Source organism: Choloepus didactylus, chromosome 8, assembly GCF_015220235.1.
Source record: "Choloepus didactylus isolate mChoDid1 chromosome 8, mChoDid1.pri, whole genome shotgun sequence".
Taxonomy (NCBI): Eukaryota; Metazoa; Chordata; class Mammalia; order Pilosa; family Megalonychidae; genus Choloepus; species Choloepus didactylus.
In genome coordinates this window covers 16,585,876-16,597,953 of record NC_051314.1, presented here as the reverse complement: position 1 = coordinate 16,597,953, position 12,078 = coordinate 16,585,876, and the positions used below count along the sequence as shown (strand labels likewise).

At 58.8% G+C, this 12,078-nt stretch overlaps 1 protein-coding gene across 4 annotated transcripts; it reads right to left on the bottom strand.

Moving 5' to 3' along the window:
- Window positions 1-319: 319 nt before the first annotated feature.
- On the bottom strand, window positions 320-11,226 carry SSTR3 (somatostatin receptor 3). 4 transcript variants are annotated; one of them, XR_005218388.1, is made up of 4 exons: window positions 8,271-8,356; window positions 7,062-7,207; window positions 2,270-4,219; window positions 320-518 (listed from the first exon to the last, which is right to left on the bottom strand). XR_005218388.1 is itself a non-coding variant. In XM_037846368.1 (3 exons), the coding sequence occupies exon 3, from the start codon at window positions 4,181-4,183 to the stop codon at window positions 2,930-2,932; it is 1,254 nt and encodes a 417-aa protein (XP_037702296.1). In that variant the 5' UTR covers window positions 4,184-4,219; window positions 9,773-10,100; window positions 11,190-11,226; the 3' UTR covers window positions 656-2,929. The 4 variants fall into 4 exon arrangements, 3 of the variants coding, with proteins under 3 accessions (XP_037702296.1, XP_037702295.1, XP_037702297.1); XM_037846368.1 differs by lacking the exons at window positions 320-518; window positions 7,062-7,207; window positions 8,271-8,356 and adding exons at window positions 9,773-10,100; window positions 11,190-11,226 and having other exon boundaries at window positions 656-4,219; XM_037846367.1 differs by lacking the exon at window positions 320-518 and having other exon boundaries at window positions 656-4,219.
- Between the last annotated feature and the right edge of the window lie 852 nt (window positions 11,227-12,078).

The window sequence follows — 12,078 nt, the reverse complement described above, 5'->3', positions numbered from 1 at the left end:
TAGCTGAGATGCCCTGAGCACCTACTATGAGCCCTGCACTGTGCTCACCCAAACCTACATACACACACACATGCACACACACACACACACACACATACAGAGTCACACCCAGCCTAAGCAGCTGCACACAGTGAACCTTGCACACCCACACACCCAGACAGCTGTTGCTGCTGCCTGGCCTGCCTTCCCCTGCCTTGGGTAATGGGTCCCTGCTCCACCCCTGCCCCATTGGTGGGGCCAGAGTCTCCATCTCAATGGCCCACCCTCCCCCTGGCCAATCACAGCCCCCTCTCACCTTATCCTTGGGGATTGGCCTGAGAGACAGTCACATGACCAAGCTGGAAGCCAATCAGCTTCCTTCCATGAGATTTGGTATTTGGACACGGGGAGAGAGGAAGTCTGCTTTGGGGATTCAAGATGCATCAGGATGTGGGCCAAGGGCTGCCAGAGGAGACTCCTGTCCCACGGAGGACCCAGCCTCCGGGAGGCCCCACACCCAGAGGCCAGGGTACACGGACCTGAGAGAAGGACAGAGGGGGAGCATCACACCCATGCACCCCTACGCATGCCCATGCACCCCTGACACCCCCACATTCTCCTATCCAGACACACAGAGTCCCACAGATGAGTTGTCCCAGGCCACAGCTGTGTTGCCATGTGTCACCATCTTTATTGACAGAAGCGGCAAGGATTTCTGTTCCCCGGCTCCCCTTGCAGAACATTGTTCACCTGCCACAGGGGCAGGGAAGGCAGGGGGCTGGGCCACAGGCTGGGGGCTGGGTCGTCCCCTCTCCCTGGCCCCCGCAGCTCCTCCCTGAGTAATCCAAGATCAAGTCCCATGGATGGGTTTCTCCTGCAACCTTCATACAAGGGTTGGTGTTATGAACTTCCTTTTAGCCCTGCCTCCCTGTTCCTTGACCTCTGACCCCCAACTTCTCGTTTCTCCCCGCCTGCAGTGTCCTCATGCCTGGGCACCCAAGGTACAGAAGCCCGCTTGATGAAGGAGGAGGGTGGGGATGTTGCACCTCCACTTTATAATTTGATACACCCCTCCCACCCTCTACAGAGAGCTTGGCTGCTCACCCAGCATGACTCAGTCCATTTGCACCCCCAAATTCCAGGAGGCAAGGCAGGCAAGCTGGGAAAACCCACCTCCATTTTCTCACGGGAAACTGAGGCCCAGAGGGGTCAAGGCTAGCCAAGGACCATGAGGTAGATGGAAGAGCCAGGTCTCCCAGCTTCTCGTCCCCTTGCTTTCTCTGAGGACCCTCTGCCCTCTTTGAAGGGGGCTGGGGAGTGGGGTGCAGAGGAATTTAGCCAGAAGCTCCCCCTTCCCCAGGGCTGGCCTCACAGCAGCTTCCAGGGTTTATCTCTGGGGAGCGAGGCCAGGCTGGGCCAGCAGCCTCTCCCCTGGTCCCACTCAGACCTCCTCTTGCCTTGGCTTCCTGGGCCTCCCCGGCCCGTAGCCCCCCAGCAATACAGAGGACAGAGGCTCACCACTCCTCCCACCCTCTGGACCTCTCCGGGAGCCAGGCCTGGCTTCTCAGCTCCGCCGCCCGGGCCTCCGTCGGGGCTGTGCCCTCCTCACCAGCCCTGACCAGCCCCGCCTGGGGCCCGGCCTTGCACGTTTCAGAGCATTTGCTTTTCCACCCTAGAGCACATCCTTCCCTCCAGACTAGCCTGGCCAGGCCTCGGCACCCCTGTTTCACAGACGCTGCCGCTGAGCTCAGCCCTGAGAGGCCAAGGGCAGCGCCAAGGTCACAGAGCAGATGCTGCCACCTCGTCTCCTTTTCTCTTCCTTCTCCCTCCTTCTCCTACCTCTTCTTCCTCCTCCTGCTTTTCTTGCTCTTTCTCTTCTTCCTCCTCCCTCCTCTTCTTCTTTCTCTCCCTCTTCCTCCCTCCTCCTCACCCTCCTTCCTCCTCCTTTTCTTCCTCCTCTTCCTCCCAGTGCTGTTTAGACACTTCGGCCTCTCCAGGGTGTAGCATCCACCCTGCAGCCTGCGTGGACCGGGTTCCTGCCTTGGTCTCCAGTGGGGGCGGGGGCGGGGGTGGTCACAGAGGGTGGGGGACCTCCTATGAGGAGACTCCTAGAACCCTCAAAGACTTGGGGACCCCTGCTCCTTTCCCCAAACGAGCTTCTTTAGGGGATTGAGCAGCTGGTTTCATCAGGGCCTGAGCTAGGCTTCGTGTGGCCTGATCTTACTCAATACAGGGTCCCTCTTTAAGAAAAGGAATACAAAATTATGAGAAAAAAATTAGACGTAATTACCCATTTTCAGAGGTCCTGAGGCTCAGCTAATTAGTTTCCTGGACAATCCACCTCTGGGCGCCACGTCCAGGAGCACTGGCTCCACAGCACCAATGGTCCGGGCCGGGGACTGGGAGGTTATGGGGTGGTCCGGCAGGCCCAGAAAGGGGCAGAGCTGGCACGAGGCCACATAGAGAGTTGGGCAGAGCGGTTCCATCCCCTCCTCCTCAATAGATAAGACTTCTTTCCATTTTGGCCCTTGTCCAGCCCCCAGCTCCTGACTCTGAGCCCAGGAAATCCAAGCCTTGGTTTATCCCTCTGAGGGCCAAGATTCAGGTCAATCCCCCAGGCTGCTCGAAGTCTCTGAGAGCAGGGGAGGCCAGTCTGTGCCCGTCCCCTTCACCTGGGCCCCACTCAGGAAGGTCAGCCCAGCAATGACACCACCCCACTCCCCCGTGAAGACCTCCTCTCATCAGAGCTCATCTAGGCCAGTTACCCCATCCCTGAGTCACATTGGAGGAAACAAGGCCCAGAGAGGAAAAGCAACCCATCCAAGGTCACACGGTGAGTCCCGGCAACAGTGGGATCAGAGCCCAGGCCTCTGGCCCCTCGGGTGGCCTGCCCTGGGCACCCCCACTGCTGCTGTGCCTTCCTGGGGCCATGCTCGCCCTCCCCAGGCCCCTACAGATAGCTGATGTGCAGCGTGCTGGATTTCTCCCCTGCCGAGGGCTCCTGGGGCAGGAACTGCTGCTCCTTCCCCGCCGCACTGCTGAGCGGCTGCTCCTGCCCACTGGTGCCAGGATGTGTGATCTGACTGACCCGGCCATTCATCTTCTTGCCCTCCTCCCCAGCCTCCTCCCCATCCTCCTCCTCGTCCTCCTCCTCCTCCGTCTTCTCTGCAGGCCCCACCGTGGGCTCCTGGCTGCACACGCGGCGGGAAGGCCTCAGCAGGACCCTGCGGAAGCCCTGCTTGAAGCGGTAGGAGAGGAAGCCATAGAGGATGGGGTTGGCGCAGCTGTTGGCATAGGGCAGTGCCACCACCAGGAAGTAGAGGCCAAAGAAGGCAGGCTCCTCAGGCAGCGGGCACACCACATTGACAATGTTGAGCACATAGAAGGGCATCCAGCAGAGGACAAAGAGCGCCACCACGGCCACCACCATGCGCGTGACCCTGCGCTCAGAACGCCGCCGCCGCTGGCACGAGGGTGCCCGCACCCGCCGCCCGGCTGAGCGCACCTTGACCAGGATGAGCAGGTAGCACAGGCAGATGACGAGCAGGGGCCCAAAGAAACCCAAGGCAGCCGTGTAGATGATGAAGCCGGCCCGCCAGGCCGCCGCCGGCTCGGGCCACTGCATGTGGCAGGTACTCATGCCACGGGGCACCCCTGAGAAAACCACCACGGGAAGCACCACCACGGCCGAGGCCACCCAGACGGCCGCGCTGACCGTGCGGGCGACGGGCGCCGTGCGCCAGCGGGCCGAGCGGGTGGGGTGCACCACCGCCAGGTAGCGGTCCACACTCATGACGGTGAGGCAGAAGATGCTGGTGAACTGGTTGATGCCGTCCACAGCCATGACCAGGCGGCACATGAGGGAGCCGAAGGGCCAGTAGGACAGGGCGTTCTGGGCAGCCAGGAAGGGCAGCCCCAGCATGAAGAGCTCGTCGGCCAGCGCCAGGTTGAGGATGTAGACGTTGGTGACCGACGGGCTGCCCGCATGCCGCAGGACCACATAGATGACCAGCGAGTTGCCCAGCAGGCCCACCACGCACACCACCAGGTAGACCAGCGGGATCAGCACGCCGCTGACCACCAGCCCGGCTGGGCTTGGGCCGGCCGTCGCGTTCCCCAGGGCGGCAGCTGGGGGCCAGGCCGAGGAGGTGTTCCCGGGTCCCGAGGTCGTGGGAGCCAGTGCAGGGTCGCCGGGAATGTCCATGGCTGAGCGGAGGGCGGCCAGCCGTCAGCTATCGGCCTGGGGAAGGGAAGACAGGGCCGGTCATGGCAGAGGATGTCCCCCAGCCCTCTGCTGCCCCCACCCCCGTGCACTGAACTTGGAGAGCCTGACATGCACTGTGTCAATCACTCTGCCCAGCCCAGACAGGCGGCTAGCGATCTCCCCATTTCCCAGATGAGGAAACCGAGTCTCTGAGAGGTGATGTGACCCCCCCTCTATGGCACAGCATGGGTGTGGAGCGGAATGCAGGCCTGCCTGGCTCCAAGAGGCGGGCACCAGCACTGCCTCGTCACCCCTGTGTCCTCTAGCCTGGAAATGAGCAAGGTGTGCAACCAATCAATGATGACTTATGCCCTTTTCTCTGCACCAGTGTTTTTCAGATCTCTTTTTTTACCCCAATGCCCAATGTAAGAAATGCATTTTATGTTGCAGTCTGATGAAGTCAGATTGTTTCAAAAAACAATACTTGTCCCTTTTACATATGATGCCCCAGCTGGCAATGACCCGTGACACAACTGCATTACCCACCAACAGGTCTCAACCCTCAAATTTGGAAAACATGGCTTCATATCACAGATCCTTAACCTTGAAGCAGGACCCTAGATGAACGTCAGAGGATCCACAAATCCCTGAAATTATTGGGAACAGTTAACATGCCTGTGTTTTCCAGGCAGAGTCCCAAACTTTCAACAGACTCCTTAGATTCCCAGTGGAGTTAAGAATCACAAGCTCCGGGATGTTGCTTCTCCTGGGAGTCAGAGCCCTTGGGCAGCCCCTCACCCCAGCCCATGCCACCATCCCCCCTTCCATCGGAGGCAAAGGTCCTGCTGAGGTCGCTATGAATCTATTGGGGTGTGGCTCAGGCCCCCTCTCCCACAGAAGCTGACTTGTGATGGAGGGATTTCTAGTACACTTGACAGGCTGCAGTGAAAGCAAACCCAAGGATAGCTGCCACCCTTTGGGCCCAGGGGGAAGGTTTCCCAGAGAAGAGGACATTTCAGATGGGTCTTGACCCATGAGTAAGAGCTCACCCTTTGGATACAGTGGAAACCAGCATTTCCATTTACTCTGTTAGCCTCTCTCTCATCACAGCTGTCCTGAATTATAAGTAACTGGGACTCTTCCTGGCTTCCCTGCTAAACTCTAAGCTCCTTAAGTATGGAGACCCTCTCTTTTTCAGTTTTGAACCTTTTCCCCATCTCCCACCCATTACTTCACACACAGCACAAACTCTGTGTAGGTGGGTTTGTGGCATCCACTGAAACAAAGAGGAACTAGAGAGGACACTGCTTAACCCAAAGGAGGACTGAATTGCTACTAGTGGAACTTCAGTCACCTCTGAAAAAGGCCACATCCTGGAGTATTTGCTAAGCTCCTTCAACAGGACTTTGGAGTCCCAATCAGAGGCCAAGGCTGAGAGCTGCAGCCTCCTCTGGGTCCACGACCTTCTCCTCCAGCCCTTCGTCCTAATGACCCCACCACCACCACCAGAGCCCCCTCTTGAGCAAGAATCTTTGAGGGAGAAAAAACCCAGAGAAGCCCCTGCTCCAGTATCCTCCCTGTGCTCCAGCTGGGCCTGCACATCCTCCAGCAGGATTTGGAGGTCACATCACCCACTCAGGGCTCTGCTCTTACAGTGCCGAGCTCCTGGGAAGGTGAGGAGCACCAACTCCCAGCAGATGCCTCGGGGTGGGTGAGCTCACAGGGAACTGGGGCTGCCGAGGGCTCGAGGGCCTGGCCTGGTGAGGCTGAGGAGGCTGATGGGTCCTCCTGATGACATCCCAGCTGGCAGGACCCAGTGCACCCCTCCCTGCTCTGGGGCTGGGAGAGGAGATGAGGCTGCATGCCCAGGGAGGCCCCTAACTTCACCCCAGTCCCTCGCGATCTATCCTGAGCCTGGGGCAGCAGCATAAGGCAGGGGATATCTGGCCAGCAGGCTCAGAGGCGCCTAATAAAAGCCAAAAGCTCCTCTTTGCTGAGCCCCGGAGCAAGGCTAAGCCAGAGACGTGCAGTGTCCTATGAGGAGGGCAGGCAGGGAACGACAGTAAGGCCATGGGCTCTGGGCACCCAGCTAGGAAGGGGCAGAGCTAGGGGGACCCTTGGCATCCATCCCATGGCCTCCCACTGACCACCTCCATTTCACAGACCGGCAGACTGAGGCCAGGCCTGGGGAGGACACTGGCCTAGGTGTCAGAGCTGCCAGCTTTTCCCTGCTCTCCTCACTGCCCTTTGGGGTCCTGAACTGTTAGAATTGTGGCCTCAAACCCCTAGACCCTCAGAGGCCTGGAAATAGACATCAGAGTCTCAGAAGAGTTGTGGAAACTTAGAGACCTAGGTTTTTGGACTCAGTGACGTTGTATCAGGGAACGTCAGAATTCCAGAATGCCGGACTCGGACAGGCGTCCTCAGCTGGGAGGGCCTTACATCACCCATCCCTCTGGCCACCTTGTACCCCCACCCTTGTTACAGCACCCCTGAGGGGCGGCTGTGGCAACCCAGGACTGGGGGAGGGGAGCACCAGGCTCTGGAGAGGAGCAGTGAGCTGGGAAATCTCCCAGCTTCAGGGCCGATGCTCCTGGGGAAGCCAGCTCCCCCTGCCCCCCACTCCTGCCGGGCACACATTTTTGGCCCCACGTGCAAAAGTACACACACTAGCACACGCACAGCCTGGCCTGGCCGGCACACATTGTGCCCAGCCAGACCCTCCCTCTGCACCAGGAGGTGAAATGCCCTCCTCCCCCCAAACCCCGGGCCCCCTCAGAGACTCCCTGCCTCCACCCTCTTCTCTGTCAAAGTGGAACAGGTCAGCCCCCGAAGCAGGGAAATCACAGGTTTCCACACACACACACGTAAGCCAGACCTGCAATTTAGGTGCCGCCTCTTCTTTAAGGAGCTGGAATCCTGTGCCTGATCCAGTTTCTTCCCGGGGAGGAGGGATCTGCCTCTGTGTCTGGTTTATCTTTGGCACCAGCTTGCCAGAGAGCTGGGGGCGGACTCCAGTGAGGACTGTTCCGGGGGAGACGGGAGCCCAGAGAGGGTGAGAGGCGGCCCCAAGCCCCACAGCAATTCCGGATGGCCCCCCAGGGTGGCCAGATGCCCCAGGCCATCTCCATTTGAGTCTGATCACTTCACTGCCACCCTCCTAGACTGCAGGCTCTTGGGTGCAGGGACCCCGAATGATTTATTTACTTAACCCAAACACCTAGCACAGCATCTAGCACATCTGCAAACGCAGAGACAAGAGGTTCAGCAAGTGGAGCTCTGAGGTGGGACGGGGTTCCTGGGCAGAGACCTCAAACTCACATCAAGAAATCCCCACGGAGCCAGGAGGGAGATTTTTAGGAGGAAGTCGAGGCTTGGAAAAGTGAAGTGAGGCTTGCACAAGGTTACCCAGCTAGAGAGTGGGAAGCCAGAATTCGAGCCCTAGTCTGTCTGTTCCTCAGCCCTCAGTACCTCCTGGCCATGCTAGCACCTCTGATGGCCTCAGGCTGAGAGAATCGAGGACTGCGACAGCCCCAGACAGTGCCTGGCAGTCCCCGCAGTATGCTTGCCCTCTGCACCCCTGGGCCTTCCCCAGTCAGTGCCAATGGGCTGACTCCCACCCCAGGCCTGGGATCAGACCCCTACGAACACACCCGACAGGCTCCAGGCTAGGGGCTTGGGCTCTGCCACACATATTGCTGTGTGACCTTGGGCAAGTCACTTCCCCTCTCTGGACCTCCGTTGTCTATTAACCTGAGGACAACCCGCCTCCCAGGATTGTTGTAAGGATTAAATGGGAGTGTGCTGAGGACAGTGCCCAGCAGGGCTGGGGGACAAACAACATGTTGGGTCTGGTTTCTTCCAGCTCTGACATTCTGCTGTTATGGAATTCCAAGATTCTAGAGTTGTGGCACGAGATCCTCAGATTAATGTCCCCATCCTTGCAACTCACCGAGAGTCATAGGAAGGCCTCCCTCCTTCCTCCCTGGGCCTCCCCACCCTCTAGCGTCCCCCAGCTCCATCTTGGGCAGAGGACAGCTCCAGCACCCCACCCTCCAGGCCTCCTCCCGGGCCCCAGCCTCCTTACCTGCCCATGGGGTGAGGGCTGCCCTCCTTGCCGCCAGGCTGGTTCTCATTCTGCTGCCCCCCTCCCTGCCCAGGCCCCGGGTGCGCCCACAGCTCCCCTTAGCCGTGGTCGCCCCACAGCTCCCACTCCTAGATCACTTGTGGGCCTGGCCCCCTCCTAGGCCAGCAGCGGCCACATCTGCCCACAGAGCCTCTCCCATCTGTCTCTGGCCTGACTTCCCACCGGTGCCCAGTGCGTCATCCCACCATCTCCAGGACACATCCTGAGGGGGGCAGGGGCACAGATGGGGGGAAAGCAGGCAAGAGTCAGGGTGGGGGTGGAGGGAGACGCTTCCTAAGGTGAAGAAGAGAAAAGGGGAGCAGGAGACTGTCAGAAATATACGGAAAGGGGGAGGGTCAGCTGGCGGTGGAGGGAGAGAGAGGGAGAGAGCCAGTGAGGAGGTGGAAAGCCAGAATGAGGGGGAGCGATGAGGGAATAGGAAAGGAGGAGGAAAGAGGAGAGCAAGAGAAGGGGCGAGAGGGAGCAATGCAGAGAGGCAGGGATAGAGAGTGAGGAAGGAGGAAGGAGAATGAGGGGGTGGCAGGGAGAGCGACAGAGAGGGATGGTGCCACAGATGGTGACATGGAGCGCCCGCGAAGGAGGGAGCAGGAGTGGGGGGTCGGGAGGGGCCGGGAGGAGGGGCCGAGGGGCTGCAGAGCAGGTGCCGGGGGAGGAGGGACAGCAGGTTAGGGGAGGAGGCCGGAAGAGGGAGGAGGAGGGGGGCAGACCCTGTTACCGGGGAGATTTCAGCCACCCACGCTGGCCTTGGCTCCCGCAAGGAGTCCAGAGGAGAGTGGGGCTCAGGGTGGGGGCCGAGAGCTGCGGAGGGCTCCCCCCAGGCCATGGTGGCTGCTGGCACAGGTCCCCTGGGGCGACAGCTGTGTCCTGAGGCAAGGCCCGGAGTGGGGTCGACTGGCACTGGGCCGGGTGCCTGCAGCATGTGGCCCGGCCAGGCTGGGGGAGGGGGGTGGGGGGGTGGATGGGGTTGGGGGTTCATTAGTCCCAGGATTTCAAGCCCAGAGGAGGCTGAATCTGGGGAGCCCTGGGCAGGGTGAGGAGTGGAAGGACAAGGTCAAAAAGAAATATTTTAGGCTTTGAGAGTCAAGAAGCTAAATCAAGGATATCATGTAGAGAGAAAACAAACCCCTGCAGTTTTTTAACTGTTGAAATTCAAAATATAGTAATAATAATGAGAACAATTTTTTAGAACACAGATCTACTAAAAAGAGTGGAAGTCTTTGGGTTGGGGGAGAGAATACTTTGCTTAATTGGGGTTTGAAATCAGTGTCTCTTATCAAGTGCATCACAAATGTTCACTGTAAAAGCCACTCCTACTCACAGGCCCTGCAGAAGCAGGCAGTGGGCAGTATCCGGCCCGCAGGCCCTAGTTTGCCGACCCCTGGTCTACGATTCTCTGCCCTGGGGCCTGAGCCTCTGTGTGCACTGTCCCAGCTTGCACTGACCAGCAGAGTGACCATGGAAGAGTCGTCCTCAGTTTCCTCATCTGAAGGGTGGGGAGGTTGGACTAGATCATCTCTAAGCTCCTCTTTCCACACAAGCGTGAACGAGCGCCCGAGGTTCAGTTCATCACGAATGACAGCCATCTCCTGTGACGCCCTCCCCATGGGCCGGTTTCTTTGCACCCATCAGCTTCTGAGATCCCAGGCCCAGAGAGGGAAGCTGTTTACTCAGATGGCACAGCCAGCAAGTGGAGAAGCTGCACAACCTCTGTTCAAAGACGGGCTCTCACCTGCACTATGAGAGGGCTGCCCCCGCCTGGGGAGGGCAATGCTAGTAAAGAGAAGAAAGGGAGGGAAAGAAGAAGGAAATGAGTCTCGATTGAGCACCTACTATGTGCCTGGTACATCCAGGCCTCTTTCCATAGTGGCCTATTCTTGGACCAGGGCTGGGCCTACTTCATCCCTGGGTCCCTGGGACTGGCACACAGTAGGCCCACAGAGATCCAGGTTCAGATGCTTTCAGAGGTGCAGTTCTGGCTGCTGCAGCACACAGTAGGACCAAGGACACATCCACTTCCTCCTGGAGCCGCATGGCCTCTTGATGCTGTCCCTCCACTTGCCACGTGCCCCGGGCAGGCCCTTCCTCCAGGCCTCAGTCTCGGCACACGTACGTGGCAGGACGTCTAGGTGGGCTCCGAGGCAGCTCCAATATGCTGGGCTCTGGGAGCTGGTCCTCAGGGTTGGGGGAGGGGCTTATGGCACTGTCCCCCCACTCCCACCCCTCCCCCAGGGCCCTTCCATGGCTTTTCATCATGCTCAGCCCCAGCAGGCTTTGCACCATTTGAGTCCTGCCTCTTGCCCCAGCTGATTTCCCCCACTTACCCATGCTCCAGGCACACCCAGGCTCATTCAGTCACCCATTCACCCACCCACCCATCCATCCATCCATCCATCCATCCACTCATCCATCCACTCATCCATTAATTTGTGCTAGTCTAGGCTCTGGGAATAAAGTGGTGAACTGCTTCTTGGGACTCATACTGGGGGAGACAGGCAATAAACTAACATGCAAAAAATACATAACACAATCTCAGAGCCAGGAAAGGAGGTAAAAACAGGGAAAGAGAGAGGGATGGGAGCCATTTTAGATGGGCAATCAAGGAAAGCCTCTCTAAGGAGATGAGAGAACCATGCAAATACGTCACCCCATGTGTGTGACAAAGTCCTCCTTCAGGTCTCTGCCAAGCAGCTGACTCCTCCTGGAAGCCTTCCTGGCCCTGAATCAGGTAGGTCCCTTCCCGAGAATTCCCAGAGCCCCCCACCCTGGCCTCCAGTCCCAGCACTCATCAAGACTCGGCTCAGGAGCAGTGTTTGTCTTCAGTGAGCTCCAAAGGGCAGACGCTGCCCCAGGTCCACTCACCACGGGGTCCCCAGGCCTGGCACACAGTAGGTGCTTGATGCACGTTTGAGGATAAGAGGATAGATGGGTGGTTAGCAGCCGGGTGGTGGCAGGAGGCAGGAGGTGCAGTCTGTTGAACATCAGCTGTGTCACCTGAGACAGAGACTCACCCACCAGGGCCTTTCCCCAAGCAGAAGTGACTCTGGGGCCCCTGTCTGGCCCCTCCCCATGGGGGTGGCAGTGCAGAGAGAAGAAGCGCAACTCCACACCTGGGCGATCTGGGGAGGGGGGATGCTGGTCTCAGGGGTGTCTGGGAGCTGTGGGGCGGCCCCCTCCCACCTGGCATCGATGATCCTCAAAGCCTCTGATTCGGAGCACCAGAGCCCTTGACCTCAGGCGTGAACTTGGCACCTCATTGCTGTCATATTTGCTTGTTATTCTGGAGGGGGCTGCCCAGTCCACCTCCCTGCTAGACAGGGCAATGCTGTGAATGTCCCCATAGACCCGGCCACCTCAAGACTAGGGCCCTGTCTCCACTCTCATACTGGAGGGTTCACGGAGACCAATGGCTTTCCAAGAGCAGGGATCCGGGCTCCTGCTACAAGACCAATAGCCGGGACAGAGCCCCCTCCTCTCGCCTCTTCTACAACGCCTAATCCAGAGACGGTGCAGGGTGGGGTGGGGACCCCAGTGACTGATGCTGGAGTCTGCCCTCTAAAATAAGATGAGCTGAGCTGAGCCAAAATGTTTTCCTAGCCTAGCACCTGGGGCTTTGTCACTGGAGTCCCCATCAAGGACTTGCCCTTGGTTCATCAGCCTCTGCTGGCTCCTGCTGTGTTTGAATCTCCACTTTGCTACGTGCTGGCTGTGTGACCTTGGGTAAATGAATTAACATCTCTGAGCCTCAATC

Bases quoted from the DNA above. Each gene is read 5' to 3' on its own strand.
- SSTR3 (XM_037846368.1), bottom strand. From the start codon at position 4,183: ATGGACATTCCCGGCGACCCTGCACTGGCTCCCACGACCTCGGGACCC.